This window comes from Eriocheir sinensis, chromosome 10, assembly GCF_024679095.1.
Source record: "Eriocheir sinensis breed Jianghai 21 chromosome 10, ASM2467909v1, whole genome shotgun sequence".
NCBI lineage: Eukaryota > Metazoa > Arthropoda > Malacostraca > Decapoda > Varunidae > Eriocheir > Eriocheir sinensis.
In genome coordinates this window covers 574217-596677 of record NC_066518.1, presented here as the reverse complement: position 1 = coordinate 596677, position 22461 = coordinate 574217, and the positions used below count along the sequence as shown (strand labels likewise).

Below are 22461 nucleotides of genomic sequence, written 5' to 3'. Positions count from 1 at the left end.
TGGCACCAAAATTACTATATAGGCATACGTGCGAAGGAGCTGTTCGTGTTACAGAAATAACATATATTTTGTTTATATCGACCAGGCATTTTTGATTAGCCAAAAATGTCACTTGAATTGCTCTTTAGGCAGCAAGGCAATGTAGTTCCCAAAACAAAAATAAAAACATGCGACAGAAATACATTTAAATAAATAGATATAAGATTCTTAGTTGAAAAAAAAATATCATGGGATTTTCATTTGTACTTAATCAATGTTCTACCAAAAACTTACGAGGATTTCGGTTTTTGTTCTGCTTCAGCTTTCCTTTCGACGGAGGACGATGTGATACCAGGCAACAGCATGCTGAAAGACCAGGTGGCGGCCCTCAGGTGGGTGCAGCGCAACATCTGGATATTTGGCGGCGACGCAAGAAGAGTGACGATGTTCGGGGAGAGCGCCGGCGGCACCACCTCCAGCTTTCTCGCCCTCTCCCCGAGAGCCCGAGGTGAGGCATGAGGCAACTTGGAAAAGTGAGAGACACTGTATAGTATGTTAAATGTTTTCACAATTAGAATGTATTACAGACTTATCTGCTATTCATCATACCTTTCCTCCACCTCGGTCGAAAAGCTTGAATTTTTTTTCAATTAGTGTTAGCAACGGCACCAGCTCCCTGATTGTACTGTGTTCCTTCTGATGAAAAAATCCAGGTTTTCTCTGGAATTATATGAGACTCTAAAAATCAAGTTGTTACTCAAATAGAGGTAACAATCATGATAATAATAAGCTAAAAATCTGTAAATTAACAAAACCATAACAAAACGAAGGTGAAACTCAGTTAAAAGATAAGTTTCTTTTCTTAATGCGAGGAACTTTTGTTTCTTCATTTTATTTTGATTAGCGGCCAAGTCCTCAAGGTCCAACGGTAATGAAAAGAGAGAACAGTCATCAAGCGTCGACGGTGATAAGCTCATCGACACTGAAGCTTCCCACACTTCCCAACGCTCGAAGTCTCTCCTCTAGGCCGGCATATGTTCTTTGTCTCTTCCATTGAGAGTATGATCCTTAAAGAAGTAAAAGGTTTTTTTCTCTTTCAGGACTCTTCTCACGTACCGCCTGGCACTCCGGATCAGCCCTGACACCATTTGCCTTGGGAAAGTTCCACCGGCAAGTGGCGGAGGAGACGGCGACCTCCATGGGACTCTCTGGGAATTTAGACTCTAGAAGCATTCTCTCTTTCTTACAAACAGTATCTGCAAAGTCATTAACCCTCGTCGCTTTTAAATATTATGTAAGAACTGCTTACAACATTTTACTGCAATGTTCAATAACTTAGTGTACGAAAACAGTTGTATAGAAGGTCCCTTGAAACTTCATTAGAATTTTCCTCTTTCAGAAATGGTTTGTTTTGCCATCCGTGATGATACCTCGTATTGACGGAGACTTTATTCCTGAAGATCCTTACAAGATGGTGGTCAAGATGGCCTGTCCTCCCTGGGACCTCATGAGCGGTTTCACAGCCCAAGATGGCGGGATTCTCACTCATCGTTAGTAGTTTATCATTCTTTGCATTCATTTTCTTGTAAAATCTCATAGGAAATAATGATCTTTTTAATTATTAAAATTAAGCTTATTAAAATAACCTTAAAATTAAGCTGAGTTTATGCTGACTGTGAACAGTTCTGTAATGGAAATTATTATTTTTTCAGCTTTTTATTTCCGGGAAGATATGAGAACTAGCCTGAAGGAGAACTTTGCTGAAATTGGTCCCCTCAGCCTGCTTATGAGTCCTCAAAATGACACGAACCGATTGACGCAGGCTACAGCTCTCTACCAGTACTACCTCGGTGAAGATATCGACATTGAACTGAGTGAAAACTATACGCAGGTAAAAAACCTACAGATCTTTCGCTGAAAAACAAATGTGTTAATATATATATATATATATATATATATATATATATATATATATATATATATATATATATATATATATATATATATATATATTTTATAACCTTTATAACTCGGCATGATACGGGCTCCCAGCTTAGCCGAGTTATTCAATATTCTGAGTTTTTTTTTTTTTTTTTTTGTTTTTTACATCGTTGCCTGTTGCGCCGGTAGGCATCTTCCTGGTGGGGCCTGATGGTCGGCCCAAGGCTTCTTCCGTGTGGGGCCTGATGGTCGGCCCATCCCGTTCTGGCGCAGGCGAGTGTTTATAGTGGCGCCATCTTGCATTGGCTCATGCTGCCCCCCGGAACTCGTTCTTGATTCGTTTGGACGGCTTCCTCTAGATTCCGGGTTGATGGGTGGTCATCAGGACAGCATGTGGGTAGTTTTAAGCCACTCGGCGGTGACTGAAAAATCCGAGTGGTAGCGTGGGGATTCGAACCCGCGTCGTCCATCACGCGGTGAATGTGGGCCCAGTACGCTACCAGTTCGGCCACCGCCTACCCATAAAGTTATACAAATTCCTTATTCCCCTTCCCCCCTATTGCATATACAGTCAAAATTTTGAAAACACTACACTACACAGCAGCAGTAAAAGCTTAAATTAACACATACAAATGAAGGGGCAGCTGTAGTCATGTAGTCCAAGCAGACAACACGTGGGTGTTTGAGGAACGAGCAGGGAGGGTGAGGGTACTTGTTTTTAATGCAGAAATAGCTCGGGGAAGCCTTGACGAGTGTAAACTATGAGATATGGAGATAACTCGGCAGCATCCCGAGATGAATCAGAGAGTGCTGGAGAGTGAGATCATGTGGCCCAAGTGTGGATACACTTTCTAAAAAAATGTGGGTGAGGCATGTCGAGTGTAGACGACAGGATATGGTTAAACAGCAATATGCCGAGATGCATGAATTAATGAATTATTTTTTTCTTCGTTATTTGTTTGAATTCGAAATTGTTTTTCTTAATGAATATTTCTTTGCATTGCCGAGTTATATCAAATTCCGAGTTATACAGTTCCGAGTTATAAAGGTTTTACTGTATATATATATATATATATATATATATATATATATATATATATATATATATATATATATATATATATATATATATATATATATATACACACACACACACACACACACATGCTTACGTAGATGAGAAATAGTCTCTCTCTCTCTCTCTCTCTCTCTCTCTCTCTCTCTCTCTCTCTCTCTCTCTCTCTCTCTCTCTCTCTCTCTCTCTCTCTCTCTCTCTCTCTCTCTCTCTATATATATATATATATATATATATATATATATATATATATATATATATATATATATATATATATATATATATATTCATATATGGTTACGTAGATGAGACACAGGCAGTTTCCAAGTTGATATTTTGTGTGGCCTCGATAGCCTGGTTTTACAGAAAGGGAAACAGACTAACTGTAAAAACTCGTGGAAAAGACTAGCAAATGACCTTTATGCATGTCAGCATAAAGAAAATGGGAGACAGACTCCTTCAAAGTGTACCATAGATAATCAAGCTGTAGATATTTCAGCTCCTGTCACATTAGTAAGATGAACTGATTAAGTAAAAGGAGTGTACAAATTTAAGAAGTGAAGAGGGTCATAGAGTAGAATGGAGGATAGTGTTTAATGACAGCTTTACTAATAAAATGTGGCTGGAGCGTCTGCTATGAATCGTCTAACTTGTACCACTTTTGGTCGTATTGAGAAAATGGTTTTCTTTTAAATTACAGTGACCGATGTACTTATCACCTTTGCAGCAAATAAGATATTGAGAGCATGGGATAAGATCATTAATGGTAAATGGAGAATTGATTAAAAAATTGAACCTTTTGAAACGTTACTATTCATAGGTAGAAGAAATAACGTTTTGTGAATTTCAACCTCAAATATATTGCTCACAAAAGAATCAAGGGTAATATCCATATTTACGGAAATCAATGTTTTAAGTAGATCCTATTGAAAGTTATCACATTTTCGAATGGAATGGCAAGCTTGCCACTGAGGCCCCTCAAGGAGACAAAGACTGTACAGGTAATGCTTACTGAATCAGTTTGCTGTGAATCGATGTAGATAAAAAAAAAAAAATGAATGGACCGTATTGGCTATACAGGCAGCGCCACACGTGGCCAGTCGGTGAACTGTCAAAGCAATACTTTCCATAGAATTTAGGTTCTGTACTAGAGTGTGTCTGAGGCTGCCTACAGGATACAGGGCCTTGGTACCGCCACCGCTATAAGCCAACGACTGCAAACACTTTACTCCTACCCGATTTCCTGACTCTACTATTTGACATGGAGAAAACTGATATCGGGTAGGAGTGAAGTGTGTGCAATCATCGGCTTGGAGCGATGGCGGCACCATGGCCGTGTATCCCGGAGACAGCCTCAGACGCACTCTAGTCTATAACTTGAACTCTATGGAAAGGACAGCTTGGAGTTGAGTGGCCACATGTGCTGCTGCCTATATAGCCAATATGGTCCATTGCACGATGCTACAAAATGTTTATCATCATTATGGTTAACTTTGTAAGTTTCTTTTCTCCTCAAAATCAAAAATATTATTTGTTTATTTATCAACACGTACCTTTCACTTCATGGCAACAAACTGAAGACAGAGGAAGTGGAGACAGAATCGCTATGACTCTTCATATTTCTTCTCCGCAGTTCATGACCGATTACACCTTCGCGGTGCCAAGCGACCTGATGGTCCTGTCGCACGCCGCATGTCGGGAGCCACGTAACAACACCTTCACTTTCAAGTTTAATTACCGCGGTGAACATTCTGCAAGTGACAGGTATAATGTCACAATCGGGAAGGAGTGTAAGTGCAGTAATAAAATAATTATCTAGTTTTATAAAGCAAGCGTATATAATAAAGACCATTATGAGACACTTTATGTAGTTCCAGTAATTTATGTCAACCTGTTGGACAATTATATCCATTCATAATACGAATAAAAGTATATTAATGTATATAAGGTTGTTAGTGAGAATTTTTTTACTTGTAATTACAGGGGTGACTCACTTGGATGACCTCATCTACCTGTTCCCTGCTGACGCTTTGCTGGAAGGCGCCGAGCCTCTGTCAAGCCCTGAGGATCTTGCCGTCCGAGACATCATGACGAAACTTTGGGTCAACTTTGCAGCTACTGGGTAAGCGTCTCAGAGACAAAGTAAATAATTATGAGTCATAGCTCAAGAGACCATATATGGTGATTTGCATTTGCAAAGATTTTCATGCTCTGAAAGCATTATTCCAAAGGAAATGAACTGCAAAAGCTTACCACTTTAATGGGAATTGTTAATAAATTGTGCTGCTGTATCATAAAAAACTTCTCATTTTATTGCAGGAACCCAACACCGGACGCTTCTCTGGGATTCACGTGGGAGCCTGTACAGAGAAACGCCATAAAGAGTCTGAACTTGACCCCATCCCCAACCATGGAGGCAGACCCTTACGGCAAGGTAGGCTGGCACACCTGCATCATCCTCTGGCACTGAAAGTATCAAAAAAATCATAACTTGTCTTTCTCATGATCATAACATGGTAATATTTATTTATTTATTTATTTATTTATTTATTTTTTACAGGTACGTGACTTTTACAGGACAGTGCTGCCAGAGCACGATGAACTCTTGAGGAAACTGGAAAGACGCGCCAAATGCTAAGAATACTGGGCACGTGAATAATGCTCGAGCATTATTATATAACACTGTTATTGTTATATAATAGAAGTTGATGGATTCATAGGAGAAAGTTATTTAGCTTATTTCAGTATTAGTTTAGAATACTAATATTTTAATATTAGTCAACATACATACTTATATTGATGATGATGATCATGATGATGAAAATAATAATAACAATAATAATAATAATAATAATAATAATAATAATAATAATAATAATAATAATATGGTGATGGTGATGATGCCGATGATGGTGATGATAATATAATAAATATTATTAAAAATTATTGTTATTATTATTATTATTATTATTATTATTATTATTATTATTATTATTATTATTATTATTATTATTATTATTATTATTATTATAATTATAATTATTATTATTATTATTATTATTATTATTATTATTATTATTATTATTATTATTATTATTATTATTATTTTACTAAATTTATTATTTTTTTAATTTCATCACGATCATTGTTTTTGTTATGTCATAGTACATTACATTATACAGTATTTTATTATGATATATTATATTATATTTACTGTATTAAAATATATTAAATCAATAAGTTATGAGGTGAGCGCGTGCCCACTAAATCCGTCTCCTGTTCACTGGCCCGTGCTCTCTTTACAGTACTTTATTATATGACGCAGCATTTTACTTGCTTCAGCTCTCCGTAGCTTGTTCCTGGCTGCCATGTTTTCAACGTATAGACCTCTATAAGTTTACAGTCCCATACAAGACTCTATCATGTTGGTGTGTCAGTATGGTGGCTTATTTCATTTATGATCAAGACTTAATTTGCTGGCAAAATAAACTATTATAAATAACTACTTTTAACATTTCAAGGAAGTAGGAAGGAAGACAGCTACCGAGACGTGCGTAAGCCACTCTCGGTGAGGTATATATGGGAAGCGAGGAGGGTGCTGAAGCCCTCCAAAGACCTTCCCATGTCCTCACTTTCCGTTTCTCTAGTCTCATCAACACCAGACAGTAGGTTCAGCATCCTCTCTAAACACAGATCCTCTCTCTTTCCACACCACACTACATTCACACAACATACATACACACCATTTCCCAAAATTTTACAAATTCAAAATGACGTACTTTAACAATGCCTCGAAGTCCCCGCCTGTGGGGGGGACCACAAATTCCCCTAGGGAGGACTCCCCTTTTGGCTGCCGACTTGAGAGGTGTCTTGATAACTCCTCAGACCTCTTTCTTATCAATTCCTGCAACATTCGCGGTCTTCGTTCCAATTTCCATTCTGTGGAGCACCATCCCTCCTCCTCTAAACCTCACTTTCTCTTCTGCACCGAAACACAGGTATCAGCGGCTACTGACAGCAGTCTCTACTCTCAGACTCTGTTCCCGCCTACTATCTCGATCTTAAGTTTCAATACATAGCTGATTGTTGCGCCTACGTGCGCAACGACATCACTTGCTCTTGTGCCCACGACCTTGACTTTTCTGAATTTTTCACGTGTAGGGGGGGGGCTCCACTCACACAGCTCTCTTGGGCAGAATGGAGTCTAAGGCTCTTCGTCTCATCAGCTCTCCTCCTCTTACTGATAGTCTTCTACCTCTTAAATTTCGCCACCATGTTGCCTCTCTATCTTCTATCGATATTTTCATGCTGACTGCTCTTCTGAACTTGCTAACTGCATGCCTCCCCCCCTCCCGCGGCCTCGCCACACACGACTTTCTACTGAAGCTCTTCCCTACACTGTCCAAATCCCTTACCAAAGAGTTAACCAGCATCTTCACTCTTTCATCCCTCACGCTGATAAACTCTGGAACAATCTTCCTTCATCTGTATTTCCTCCTGCCTACGACTTGAACTCTTTCAAGAGGAGGGTATCAGGACACCTCTCCTCCCGAAATTGACCTATCTTTCGGCCACTCCTCTAACTCTTATTAACTCTTATTATTATAACTTCCTCTGCTGTAAAAAAAAAAAAAAAACTAAATACATTTGTGCTGTACTTCTCTCACCTAACTCGACTTTGTAAAATTCTTTGATTACTTGAACTCTAAAGTAGAACACATCTTGACCCACTCTCCCTTCGCTGAAATCTCGATCCTAAGAGATTTCAATGTTTGTCACAAGCTTTGGCTTTCATCCTCTTTTACTGACCATCCTGGTGAACAAGCCTACAACTTTGCTCTCCTCAATGATCTTGAGCAGTTGGTTCAGCGCCCTACACGTATTCCCGACCGTCTTGGAGACAAGCCCAACATACTAGACCTCTTCCTCTCTTGATTCTTCGTAAATGAAGTTGAGTCCGGAAGCTTCTTACAGCTGTTGTTTGAGAGTTTTGAGTTCGTCTTGGTTCTTGATGCTGACAAAAATATCGTCGACGTATCTGGTGTAGATGGAGGGGCGATGTTTCTTGATGGTCGTTGACTCGATGCCCCCCATGAAGAAATTGATGAAGAGTACTCCTAGCGAGCTGCCCAAGGCCACCCCGTCTACTTGACAGTACAATTCATCACGCGGGCAGGTGAAGGGCGCTTCTTTTGTGCATATCTCCAGTAGTTCGCGTAGGTGTTTTTTTCTGGTATATATATATATATATATATATATATATATATATATATATATATATATATATATATATATATATATATATATATATATATATATATATATATATATATATATATATGCAAGTGATTTAAGTTAAGCTTAACTTTTGCGTTCCTGTTGCTAACGCTTCTGTACATATGTCTTAACTGTTTGCACGATTCCTATATATATATATATATATATATATATATATATATATATATATATATATATATATATATATATATATATATATATATATATATATATATATATATATATATATATATATATATTTTTTTTTTTTTTTTTTAAAGCTAAGGAATCAGCTCGAGGGCAACAAAATAGATGTAAAACAAAGCCTGCTAATCGCTGTTACTACGAAGATAAAAGTGAAAAGTGGCCAAAAGAGAGGTCAATTCCGGTGGATATGCGTCTTAATACACTCCCCTTGAAAGAGTTCAAGTCGCAGGCAGGAGGAAATAGAGATGAAGGAAGGCTGTTCCAGAGTTTGCCAGTGTAAGGGATGAAAGAATGAAGATGCTGGTTAACTCTTGCATAAGGGGTTTGGACAGTATAGGGATGAGCTAGAGTAGAAAGTCGTGTGCAGCGGGGCCGCGGGAGGGGGGGAGGCATCCAGTTAGCAAGTTCAAAAGAGCAGTCACCGTGAAAATATCTATAGAAGATAGAAAGAGGTGAAACATGGCGGCGAAATTTAAGAGGTAGAAGACTGTCAGTAGGAGGAGGGGAGGTGATAAAACGAAGAGCCTTTGACTCTACTCTGTCCAAGAGAGCTGTGTGAGTGGAACCTCCCCACACGTGAGATGCATACTCCATACGAGGGCAGACAAGGCCCCTGTATATGGATAGAATCTGTGAGAGGGAAAAAAACTGGGGGAGACGATACAGAACGCCCAACCTCGGGGAAGCTGATTTAGTTAGAGAAGAAATATGAAATTTCCTGGCTGAGAACTTCCCATTGGCGAGGCGGTGGCTGAATGGTTAGCGTGACGGCCCCGCGTTCAGGAGCTCCAGGAGGGACGCGGGTTCGAATCCTGGCCGCCGCACAGCTGAGGTTTTTCAGTCACCGCCGAGTGGCCTAAGACTACCCACATGCTGGCCTGAAGACCACCCATCAACCTGGGCTCTAGATAACCTCTCCAAAGAGAGGCTCAAAGATGAGTTCCGGGGGGCAGCATGAGCCAACACAAGATGGCGCCACTATAAACACTCGCCTGCGCCAGAACGGGCTGGGCCGACCATCAGGCCCCACCGGGAAGAAGCCTTGGGCCGACCATCAGGCCACACCGGGAAGAAGCCTATCGGCGCAATAGGCCGCGACGTAAAAAAAAAAAAAAGTTGGTAGGGTAACTGGCGTTTTATTGGACGGGTGGTCAGATTTTGAGCAGGGGTCAAGTTCTGTAACCTTTTGACCTCTGGTGATTAACTTAATTAGCATATTGGCATATAAGAGATACAGTTATGTAGAATATAAGGTTTCCAACATTTTGAGTGGTACTTTGTAGCAAAAAGGTAATTAGTTCAAAAGACATCGCAATTTATATTTCCCTTACCCCATAATTTGGGGTCATTGATCGGGCGCGGTCCTCCATCTGTAAGAGTTGATTACTACCATTAAGCTACCGTTTAAGGCTTGGCTTATTTTTTTTTTTTTTTTTTTTTTTTCATTTATGGGTGTGTGCCTTTCAAGAAAACATGGTGAAATTTTGCCTACTCAGGTGTTACCATTATCTGGTGTGGTTCATTGACTATATGTGTTGGGTCGAATACTGGATATATAAAAATCTGATAAAACCATATATGCATCAATATGAAAAAATGGAATACTGTCTTATACAGTGCCCAACAGCCCTCAAAGTTTATGGTACAGTATTCCTTCAATCTCGTCGAGCTATGCATATATCAAAGAGATGTTCCTTGAAGTTGTTACGTGAGTTATGAAACTGAACGAGCTGAGCTGTGAAACCAAATGAACTGAGTTACGAAACTCTGTCTCCCTCTATATGAACTACAATCCCAAAACTTAAAATAGCACTGGGGCAGCTGAGTAACTTGTTGTATAAAAGGGGGGAAAATGTCCGGGGAGGAAAAAATCCAGAGGGGAAAATGTCCTACACGTTCAAATTTAATGCCCGCATTGTTGAAAGGATAAAGATTCCCTCGAGTCAGTAGAGAGAAAGAACTTTAAAGCATATAGTACAATGAAAAACTAAAGTAACTTCGGTAATTCACATTCGTTGGAAAAACGTAGACTACAAAATGATCTGAGGGAAGTTTTGGAAGAATGATATTAAGTAGTTATGCTGAAAAAGGTGCCACGACACGTAGCAATAAGTACAAAATTGCATAAATTCAGGTTCCGGAAGAAGCTAAGTAAAAATTTGTTGATAAATTGGTGAGTGGATGAGTGGAACATATTAATCGTAAGTGGTTGATGTAACTACAATTGAAATCTGTCAATGGAGGTTCGATATATGGATTAGGAGAGAAGCTGATGAATAACTCACTATCACAAACAGCTGTGTATAGGTCGAATTGGTTTTTGAAAAGTCTCTATTTCCTTGTGTTCTGGAATTGAATGCAAAAACTATCCGTGAAGTCGAAAGCAGAGAGGTAGATTATACGTACGTAGTGCGAGTTTTAAAGAGGCTCTCTCCTTTTGAAAGGAAGACTGTTGCAACATCACCCTCAGCATTTAATAGGCTTTGCTTTAAGCCAATAGTTAGGAAATACATCCGAAGACCTCTCTACAGTAACAACACCCATTCAATGCATTCCTGTTGAGCAACGATATAACAGCACGCGCCTTAACGAAGATATACATGTCCTCTTCTTGGGCCAGATTAGATGTTTACATACTATATAGCGTGCATTGGGATATTAATTGCAGTAATATTGACTGGGATAATCTTGTGAGCGACCTGCAATCAGAGCGTCTCATTGGAATAGTGCAAGAATTTTTTTTAATCAACTCGTTATTGAACCGAGAGGATATTTTAGCATTAGTGCTACATAACAGTGATAACACATTTAGCTAGGTTGAAATCGGAGGGGAATCAGTGAACAGTAACCACAAGGAAATTATGTTTAATTCAAATGGGAAAACAGACATCTAGATCTAGAGCAGTTGCTTCAGCACCGCCTTGGAGACACGCCCAACATACTAGACCTCTTCCTAACCTCTAATACTTCAGCTTATTCTGTTAAACTGTTCTCTCCGTTTGGGTCTTCCGATCACAACCTTATTTCTGTATTCTGTCCTATCGCTCCTGTACAGCCTCTGGACCCATCGAAGAGGCGATGCTTCTGGCATTTTGCTTCAGCTCTGTGGGACGACCTGAGGATGTACTTTTCCGACTTCCCGTGGAATGATAACTGCTTCCAGGAATGAGACCCCTTTTTTTGCACCCAGCGCATCACCGAGGTGATAGTCTCTGGAATGGAGGCACATATTCCACGTACTCTCTCTGCTTCTCATGCTAAAATGCCTTGGTTCAATCACGCTTGTTCTCGTGATATCAAAGATAGAGAGGCAGCTCACCAAAGGTACCAAGGCCTTCGCACTCCTGCTAATCATGATCTTTACATTTCCGCCCAGAGTCGTGCCAAATCTATTCTTCGACTCACCAAAAAACACTTTCATCAGTAGAAAATGCCACAACTTTGCTTTTTTCTAATTCTTTCTGAGACTTCTGGCACCAAGCCAAAAACTTCAACTTTCCTTCGGCTCTCTCTCTCTCTCTCTCTCTCTCTCTCTCTCTCTCTCTCTCTCTCTCTCTCTCTCTCTCTCTCTCTCTCTCTCTCTCTCTCTCTCTCTCTCTCTCTCTCTCTCTCTCTCTCTCTCTCTCTCTCTCTCTCTCTCTCTCTCTCTCTCTCTCTCTCTCTCTCAATAACCGCATTAGTAAATTTGCAGACGACACAAAGATTGGTAACTCGGTTCTCACTGACGAAGACAGGCAAATCCTCCAAGAGGATTTGCACAAAATTTCAGCTTGGTCGGATAGATGGGAGATGCCCTTTAACGTAGACAAGTGCCAGGTCCTTCAAGTTGGAACGAGGAATAAGAAGTTTGATTACGAAATGCGCGGCGTTAAACTCAAAAGCGTTCAATGCGTCAAGGACTTGGGGGTCAAAATCGCGTCAAACCTCAAATTCTCACAGCAATGCATCGATGCAGCAAATAAAGCGAACAGAATGTTGGGCTTCATTAAAAGAAACTTTTTATTTAAGAATAAAGATGTAATACTCCCGCTCTACAACAGTTTAGTCAGACCCCACTTGGAATATGCGGTACAGTTTTGGTCTCCCCACCATGCAAAGGATATTGCTAAATTAGAACGTGTTCAGCGTCGGGCAACGAAAATTATCCCTTCCTTGCGCAACAAATCCTACGAAGAAAGGCTTTCTACCCTTAACATGTTCTCTCTTGAGAAACGTCGCCTCCGAGGAAAACTGATCGAATGTTTTAAAATACTTAATGGTTTCACGAATGTAGACAGATCAACATTGTTTATGATCGATGACACTTTGCGCACGAGGAACAATGGCGTAAAACTCAGATGTAGACAAGTAAATTCAGACTGCACCAAATTTTTCTTCACCAACGTTGTTGTGCGAGAATGGAATAAGCTCCCACCGTCAGTGGTCCAGTGTAACACGATTGACTCCTTCAAAAATAAGCTCGACCGTCACTTCCTTCAACTTAATATCAACTAGAGTAGAAATGCAACGTTTTGGAGTCTTCTGATTAATGTAAAATCACTTAGGTTTAAGGACAGACCACCAAGTCTGGACCATGGGGTCTGTGTGGTCTGATTTTCTATGTAAATCTCTCTCTCTCTCTCTCTCTCTCTCTCTCTCTCTCTCTCTCTCTCTCGCGCGCGCGCGCGCTGCTCTGCAAGTATTCATGACCAAAGGTGTGTGTGTGTGTGTGTGTGTGTGTGTGTGTGTGTGTGTAATAATAATAAAAATGATAATAATCGTTTTATTTAGTTATATCAGCCGTCAGGCTGAAAATTTACATATTATAGACACATTTTAATTTCGCTAATGGAGATTTGGGGTCTGATATGTGTGGGAAGGTTAGGGTGGGGGAGGTAGGGGGGTGGGTGGAGTGCAGTGCGGTGGTGCCGAGAGGGGGAAGGGGAAGGTGCGGTCTCTTCAGATGACGGTGTGGTCAGGTCACGTGTAAATCCTCAGGTCAGACGCTGGGTTCAGGCAGGATTCAGGTGACAGTTGACGGTGGTAGTGCAGGTGGGCAGTTTATGGGAGGTCACTCAGGTTGCGAGGCAATAATTGTTGGGTACTTTAACTCAGTGAAAAGATGGGGCGAACCGTTGAACTTTCATACAAGGCTCGACCTGTATTCAAAGTTATTAGAAAGTGATTTACATCAACACGTTCAAGAACTGACTCGGGAAAATAACATACTTGAGCTTATCTTTTCAACGACAGCTGATCTAGTTAACGAACTAAATGTTGGTCCAACATTTAGTTCTAGCGATCACCGAATAATCACATTCAGCATCAAGATGAAAGAAACTAAATTGACTGCTAGTAAAGAAAAGGTTCCCGATTATGAGACAGCGAATTTCGTAATACTCCGATCAGTTTTAAATAAATCTGAATGGACTGTAATTTTGACGGAAACAGATATCGATAGATCGTGAGAGGCCTTCACCACAATATTGAACAACACCATAAGCATATGCGTACCCTATCGTAACAGATGTTCAACTATTAAGAAGGATCCCAAATGGTGGAATAACGAAATTAAAAATAGCTTATCTCTTACTAACGCGTATGCAGTAAATTTATATCAACCCAGAGTGAGGCTGACAAACTAAAGTTGGACAGAATTCGCCGCGAACCCAAGAAATTTATAAAACGAAGCAAGAATAATCTTTAAGATTCCGCCGCCTCACACCCCACGCCGTCCCGCCCACACACCCTCATTCCGATTGTCCACCTTCCTTCCCGCACGACCGGAGGAAGTAGCCCAGCGTAAATTGATTCATGTTTGACGGCCGACTCAGAGGAGTCAAAATTACGTGAGTTTTCTACTGTAGACAATGAGTTTAATCGACCTGTCAATGTTATTTTCATTACGATTGCTGCAGTGTGTGTGTGTGTGGGGGGGGGGGTAATTGGGGGGTGTTTTGTTACTATTGTTGTTGTTGTTTAGAATTTTTTTCCTTCCGCGGAGGGACCATGGATGGGCCTTTGTTGGGTGACGGCACATAAAGAAGGTGCAGACTGACCAACTATCGGCTGACGCCGATCAAGTCGGTATATCGACGAGGACGTGTGTGTGTGTGTGTGTGTGTGTGTGTGTGTGTGTGTGTAGATAAATATTCGTTGTCCTTTTAAACTTTACTCCGTCATGCGGGCTGCTGCTGTTCTATCAACCAAAACAACCAATCGCCGACCGAGCTTCTACACTTTAAAGTGACGACAGAATGATTACACCACTTGGCCTTGAAAGTGCTGAAAGCGCACCGTCTTATGTTTCTTGTGACCATTATTATGTTTGAAGAATTTGAGGGTAGGATAGGGTTATGACACTGACTCTTTTGTGTGTGTGTGTGCGCGCGCGGCCGAAGCGCAGGTAAGTGCCATGATTAAACTGTTTATGCGAATATTGGATCCTTGGAGGATTTGGATTGTTTGGGAGTCTGGGTCTTGGGGATGACGGACTGGCCGGGGATGACAGACTGGGCGCCCTCCTGGTCCATGTCTTCGTAGGGCGCTGGACCTGCGGTGACGGGAATCACATAAGGAAATTTGAAGCTTGTTATAGTTGATGTTTATATATATATATATATATATATATATATATATATATATATATATATATATATATATATATATATATATATATATATATATATATATATATATATATATATATATATATATATATATATATATATATATATATATATATATATATATATATATATATATATATATATATATATATATATATATATATATATATATATATATATATATATATATATATATATATATATATATATATATATATATATATATATATATATATATATATATATATATATATATATATATATATATATATATATATATATATATATATATATATATATATGAGTATATAGATAGACGGAACAGACACACGTACGCCATTCCTCGTCGACAGACTGACTTGGTCGGCTATGCTGACGTCACCCGATAGTCGGTCTGTCGGCACCTTTGTAATGGCACAAAATGTACTACAAGTGTAATGGTATTTTCCCCATGTTAACAGAGTTAACATGGGATGTTTGCGCAACCAAACATAAGTACATGGGTCTCTCATGACTTGTGAAGGAATCGAGAGAAAGGAAAAGTAAGAAAGAAGAGGAAAGAAGTAAGTAAGAGAGAGAGAGAGAGAGAGAGAGAGAGAGAGAGAGAGAGAGAGAGAGAGAGAGAGAGAGAGAGAGAGAGAGAGAGAGAGAGAGAGAGAGAGAGAGAGAATAGGTGGAAGGAGAGGGTGGTGGTGAATAGGTGAGGGAGGGAGGAGCACTGTGTAAACGAAGAGGAGTAGAGGTAAGAAGAGTTTAAAGAACTGGAAAATGATAGGGAGGAGGTGTGTGTGTGTGTGTGTGTGTGTGTGTGTGTGTGTGTGTGTGTGTGTGTGTGTGTGTGTAAATCACCACGTCCTGATCACGAGTTGGACTCGCTTTCGCCAGCAGGTACCCTCACGACGTGAGCAAGTGCTCATTATAGTCGATCTCTGGGTACTGCAAGGACCTCAAACACCACACACCCCATCCTCCATGCTCATGGGGGGACAATAATCACTCCTAGTCAACGGAAAGAATCCGGCCTGAGCGGGGCTCGAACGGCCGCCTGTTCAGCCGTGAAGCCTTGCGGCGCGGCGCTCTAGCCGATTGAGCTACCGGTGTGTGTGTGTGTGTGTGTGTGAGAGAGAGAGAGAGAGAGAGAGAGAGAGAGAGAGAGAGAGAGAGAGAGAGAGAGAGAGTGGGGGGGGGGGACGGGGGCGCAATAAGTGGGGGAACGACAGGGCATGGGGCAGGTCAAGTGGGCAGAGCTCTTAGACCGCTTTTTGAGGGAGTTTATCCAGTCATAGCAAGAGGACAGCTGTCATCGAGTAGGAGGTGGCAGATATCACCTACCAGAAAGTTTGAGAGGCAAACCCAGCCGAGGTGGGCTAGATTTAATAGGAGGTGACAATATATATATATATATATATATATATATATATATATATATATATATATATATATATATATATATATATATATATATATATATATATATATATATATCAGCTTCCCCGAGGTTGGGCGTTCTGTATCGTCTCCGCCAGTTCTTCCCCGCACAGTTGCTATCCATATACAGGGGCCTTGTCCGCCCTTGTATGGATTATGGATCTCACGTGTGGGGGGGCTCCACTCACACAACTCTATTGAACAGAGTGGAGTCTAAGGCTCTTCGTCTCATCAGCTCTCCTCCTCTTACTGATAGTCTTTTACCTCTTAAATTCTGTCGCGATGTTGCCTCTCTTTCTATCTTCTATCGATATTTTCCCGCGGCCTCGCTTCACACGACTTTCTAATCAAGCTCATCCCTATACTGTCCAAACCCCTTATGCAGGAGTTAACCAGCATCTTCACTCTTTCATCCCTCACGCTGGTAAACTCTGGAACAATCTTCCTTCATCTGTATTTCCTCCTGCCTACAACTTGAACTCTTTCAAGAGGAGGGTATCAGGACACCTCTCCTCCCGAAATTAACCTCTCTTTTTGGCCACTCCTCTGTACTCTATTCAGGAGCAGTAAGTAGCGGGCTATTTTTTTCATTATTTTCTTTTTCATCACGCCCTTGAACTGTCTCCTTTTCTGTATATATATATATATATATATATATATATATATATATATATATATATATATATATATATATATATATATATATATATATTATATACACACATACACATATCAATCAAAGGATAATTTAAATTTTGCTTCTTTGAGATGCATCTCATGAAAATGTATGTCGTGTTATTTTGGCTTCTGTAATATTCATTATAACGACAGGAGTGCCATGTGGGGTGAAGGTAAAACGCGAACAACGCCTCGTCTACCTCGGCAGCCCGGAGCCAGACGTGGCGAGACGCTCCCAGGAAAGCTTATCGTTGTCTGGCCTGACAAAGAAGGTGTCCGAGTGTACGCCCCTTGCTCGGCAGAATGATTTTCACAATTCTCCCTAATGGTGTGCCGTGTGACCACAAGATACATAAGTGTATTATACCAGTTTTCATTTTCTTTGCTAGGTAACTGAATAGCAATAGATATTAGTCGCTCCGCTTTTGTAGCTAGATAGGCATCGAAATTATAAGACTTGTAACATAAGCAAGGACATTTAATGCATTTGAACAGTAATATCCTAGGCATGTGTTTTCTAGCAACACAATTATAGGTGATCTTCAGGACAGCATGTATCTAGTTTTAAGCCACTCGGCTAAGACTGAATTTAAATTGTCAGTTTGTTGCAGCGGGCAGGGGTAGAACTATTCAGCCACCCAACCACTATTATTGATAAATTTTTGACCTTACTCCGTCAATTTCTTTCAAACATGAAACACTGTAGTTGTTACAAATATTTAAAAGGCTAAGCATAAATCTCTTTCCAGTCTCGTACGTGAAGCACATATCGGTAAATGCCATCGGTAGGCAGACTCAATATTTAAAGGTAACAAGGGCCTTATCCGTCCTCGTATGGAGTATGCATCTCGTGTGGGGGGGTTCCACACGCACAGCCCTTTTGGACAGAGTGAAATCAAGGGCTCTTCGTCTCATCTCTCCTCCTCTTACTGACAGTCTTCTCTTAAATTCCGCTGCAATGTTGCTCATACCTATAACATCCAGCTCTCATATGCAAGAGTTAACCAGCATACTTATGCCTTCATTTTTTCCGCTAGTAAACTCAAGAACAGCCTTCCATTGTCTGTATTATCTCCTGACCACGAATTGACTTCTTTCAAGAGAGCATCAATACACCTCTCCCTCCGAAACTGACCCATTCTTTTTGCCCTCCTATTCTACTTTCTTTACAGGAGCTGGATTTTTCTGTTTCTTGCCCTTGAGCTGCTTTCCCTGCTGCAATAAAAAACACCACATAGAAGACCGAGACAAGATCGCAGGCGTTTGACCTCACCAAACTATTATTGACAACCGTGTTTACAGGAAAGTATATTATGAGATGAAAGTTTTATCTTGCTTTCATCGCTTACATGTTCATTGTAGAGCGCGCTAGCGCAAAGCAATGTTTGTGGGTGGAAGGTTGTTTATTAACGCACACACATAATATAAAATATAAAAAAATATGTCGTTGTGGGCAGACAAATGTGAGCATAAGTAGAAGCGATGAGCACTTACTGAAAAGTTCCCTCATGGTGGAAGGCAGGCTGCTGCAGCCGCCGTGATCGGCGGCGCGGTCCTGCACCACGCGGTACAGCAAGAAGGCAGACATGGGCCGCAGCGCCAGGTTGAGCACCGCCATGGAACTCCCGAACTGCATGGAACGTGCTGCGGAGGACGGAGTCGGTCCTTAATCAATTACTGACAGGCTGTAAAGGTGCAAGGGATGAAAAATGCCTAAGCTGATTTTTTTTTTTTATGTATTATGTATCCATATTCCCTATATACCCAGAAAATGACATTGTTTAACGTTAACAATTACTACATGCTGATTTATTATAGAGACGTAATCTTAGATATGTCTATTGAAACAAAGATCAAAGGCAAGTCTTGTGTTAGTGGAAGAACATTTTCAAAGGGCTTACTCATGAGTGCTGGCCAGTACAAGGACAGGTTGACTATATCGAACACGATGGCGAAGCTGTTGATGATCATTGCCTGTAGAGGGAAAAGTCCTTAACTGCCTACCCTACGTGTGGTTCCTGAGAGATGCCGGCATGTGATCTTAATGAAATGTGGATATGTTAATATCAACGGGCCTCCAAACGTATTCAGTCTCATTCTCTCTCTCTCTCTCTCTCTCTCTCTCTCTCTCTCTCTCTCTCTCTCTCTCTCTCTCTCTCTCTCTCTCTCTCTCTCTCTCTCTCTCTCTCTCTCTCTCTCTCTCTCTCTCTCTCTCTCTCTCTCTCTCTCTCTCTCTCTCTCTCTCTCTCTCTCTCTCTCTCTATCTCTCTCTCTCTCTCTCTCTCTCTCTCTCTCTCTCTCTCTCTCTCTCTCTCTCTCTCTCTCTCTCTCTCTCTCTCTCTCTCTCTCTCTCTCTCTCTCTCTCTCTCTCTCACACACACACACACACACACACACTGACCAAGAAGGGTGGCTCCTCGTACTCGCGGTGGTGGAGGCTCCAAAGGACGGTGCCAAGGAAAAGGCCGTTGTAGAGGAGGAAGCTCTGGGTCAGGCAGCCACACAGGTTACTCCTGCCACAGAGCACAGTTATGAGTCGTCAGGCGCGGGGAGAGTTTCTGGTGAATCATTGGTTAGATTTGCACCCAATTACCAGCTTTTGTTTAGTTATTTAAAGACTATATGTTCTAAATTAGTTAATATTTTTCCTTGTAATTTAAGTCGTGCATTCATAACCCATAATGATATATGGAAATCGATGGAAATTATCGGCAATATATTTTGACATTGGTAATGTATTTAAAGTGTTTTCATATGTCACTAATGAGCATTACTGTTTTTAGTAACATACCTGGATTACCTGTACGTGGGGGTGTCCACGGCACCCCTATTGGAAGGTGCTCGCCCTTATTACATGACTGCTTTACCTTGGTAATAACTAACTCTCTACTTATATGAAAGATCAACATGTGAAATTTATCTTTTCCTTTTTACCTTACATTCATAGTTTACAGAATATTATTTTCCAGTGTTTCGTAACTTTTCGAGCCAGACTGAACATGTCCACAATTCCACAGACTTCATGACTGCACAGGCTCTAGTTAGGGCTACCGTGATGCACTATGGTCACGGGCAGTCCCAGTATCGATGCATCGGCAGTGCTGGACATTCATTCTGCCCAAAGGCAATGTAGTGATCTTGAAAAGCCTTATGAGGTACTAACATTGTTTAATTTCAATTGCAAAAGCTTTATTCAAACAAAGAAAATGTGACCCCTATACATGACATCACTGGGTTGACTTGCAAAGTTATGTTTGTTACGTGCGTGAGTGTGCAGACAACAGTAGGTACTCACATTATGGTCAGTATGAGATGGATGAAGAAAGTGCCCTGTTAGGGGGAAAAGCAACATATAATGCTGAGCAATAGCTCACATGGAAAATATAATTATCTGGTATAGATTATCAAAAAAATCAGTCGAGTATACTATAAAAAAAATTTGAACGCAGTGAAAAGTGTCACTCTAACATTTGTGAAAAATGCAATAAATAATACAAATATTTATCGTATAATGGAACCGCCACATTATATGCACAATATCAGCACAGTCTAGTCATGGTTTAAAGAGAACAATGTCAGTACAACACACGTACTATGTATCTGCCGTCATACATTCTGTAGTTGTTGTTTTTATTCAAGTTGTGATGTCTCACAGCCCAGAAAAAATGCAACCAACTTCATCTATTGCCAGTACGACTTATTACGCAATACATTACTGACGATGAGACACACAGTCACCACCATCACCACCATCACCACCACCGCCACCAGTATCACTAACTCACAAAAAGAATGTCAAGTCTGTCTTGCCGTGTGAGGGAGGCTGAGCAGACCCGGTGCAGGAAGAGGAGGCCTCGCTTTGCTCCTTCCATGGCGCTGATAACGGAAGTATAGGGAGTGAGGACGATGCGTGGAAGGCTGGAGGAGGACACACGCGAGAGCACACTGTTAACATGGAGGCAGCAGCGCACCGACTCGAGGAAGGGCTGCAGCTCTGTCTCTTCTTCATGGGGGCGCGCGCGCACACACACACACGCACACACACACGGGTAGTAGTCGCGGTGGTCACGGCAGTTCACATTATGCTTTACTTAAGTCTCCCTCTGTTAGTTACCTCACGAATCTGGTTTTTCCCTCTCCTCCTCCTCCTCCTCCTCCTCCTTTCTTCCTTCCTCCATCGCCTCCTCTCTTTCGTACTTTTGTACTTATGAGTATACTCGCCTTACTGAGCAGTTCAGTTCTTACTTATGCTGAGTGAACATAATTTATGAGGAGCACCTGGGTGTCCCACCAGCCTTGTGTCCAGGGGTAATGGGTTACTTTCCGTCACAGGCACAAGGGCCAGTGTGACAGATATTGAGCACCGAGACCAGGCGCAGCTTAAGTGTATGGTATCAACTTTACCTTTAAGGGGGGTTTCTACCCGAATAATTAAAAAAAAATTAAAAAAATTTTTATTCGCTTATTGGAGGCTAATATGACCGGCCTTTAATTCCCAGCAATGTTTAAAGGCCGCGTGACAGTTTAAAGGTCCCAACTGTCAGTTTAAAAGGCTGCCCAGCTGTCAGATCTGTCAAATACCTTTAAAAATCGTGAATACAGTAATTTTTCTCGAAAATTACGCAAAAAAAATAGTTTATTTTAGTCTCACCTCCTTTACATACGTTTTCTCAAAGCTATCCCTTTGAGAGAACGGGATTGTGACCTGTGAAGAGGAAGGGGAAGCCACAGAAGCTGATAAGGAGTTTGTTTACAAGCTTGTGAAGGACATTTACTGTGTTTTTCTGCTCTCTACCTATATTTTCGAGGATGGGAAGGAGAAAGAAAAGTCTGGTGAGGCTTCAGAAGTCTCATAAGGAGTGGGTTGAGAGAAAACACCTTGAAGATCAGCCCTCTACATCAAGCTCTGCTAATGTGAGTACCTCTGATGATATTCTCCTGCCAAGCACTTCAGTTGAAGTCCTTGAAGGAGATACAAGTACTCTAGAGAAGAGAATGTCACTTATAAGAGATGTTATAGGTGACAAAGCTATGCAGATAAAGCACAAATCTCCACACCGAAGAAGCGCAAGAGGGAAGCAACTGATGACAACTATGCTCCAGGAGAGTTTTAGTGTTGTATTAGCAGTTGAGTGAAGGGAAGGAGCCCACCACTGGTACAAAAACACCCCTTGATGATGAAACTGCTTTTCCGAGAACCCCCAGTGGTGAGGTGCCTTATGTACCGGTAAAGGCTCATTAGGTTAGAAACACTGTATGATATTGATT

At 40.9% G+C, this 22461-nt stretch overlaps 2 protein-coding genes across 3 annotated transcripts in view; one reads left to right on the top strand and one right to left on the bottom strand.

Annotated features, from left to right (window-relative positions):
• Positions 1–7642, top strand: part of LOC126996404 (juvenile hormone esterase-like) — a 30024-nt gene extending 22382 nt beyond the window's left edge. For both annotated transcript variants that reach the window (XM_050856791.1, XM_050856790.1), the window contains exons 5-12: positions 302–487; positions 1080–1273; positions 1379–1529; positions 1692–1870; positions 4629–4785; positions 4979–5117; positions 5315–5429; positions 5556–7642. In XM_050856791.1, coding sequence (XP_050712748.1) covers positions 302–487; positions 1080–1273; positions 1379–1529; positions 1692–1870; positions 4629–4785; positions 4979–5117; positions 5315–5429; positions 5556–5633 — 1199 coding nt within the window. In that variant the 3' untranslated portion in view covers positions 5634–7642. The remainder of the gene's footprint in view (positions 1–301; positions 488–1079; positions 1274–1378; positions 1530–1691; positions 1871–4628; positions 4786–4978; positions 5118–5314; positions 5430–5555) is intronic.
• A 5602-nt stretch (positions 7643–13244) lies between these two features.
• LOC126996683 (uncharacterized) lies at positions 13245–21444 on the bottom strand. The gene is made up of 6 exons (XM_050857423.1): positions 20979–21444; positions 20489–20523; positions 19595–19706; positions 19095–19167; positions 18688–18837; positions 13245–15011 (listed from the first exon to the last, which is right to left on the bottom strand). Exons 1-6 carry the CDS (start codon positions 21063–21065, stop codon positions 14887–14889), a joined length of 582 nt encoding a protein of 193 aa, XP_050713380.1. The 5' UTR covers positions 21066–21444; the 3' UTR covers positions 13245–14886.
• Positions 21445–22461: the final 1017 nt, after the last annotated feature.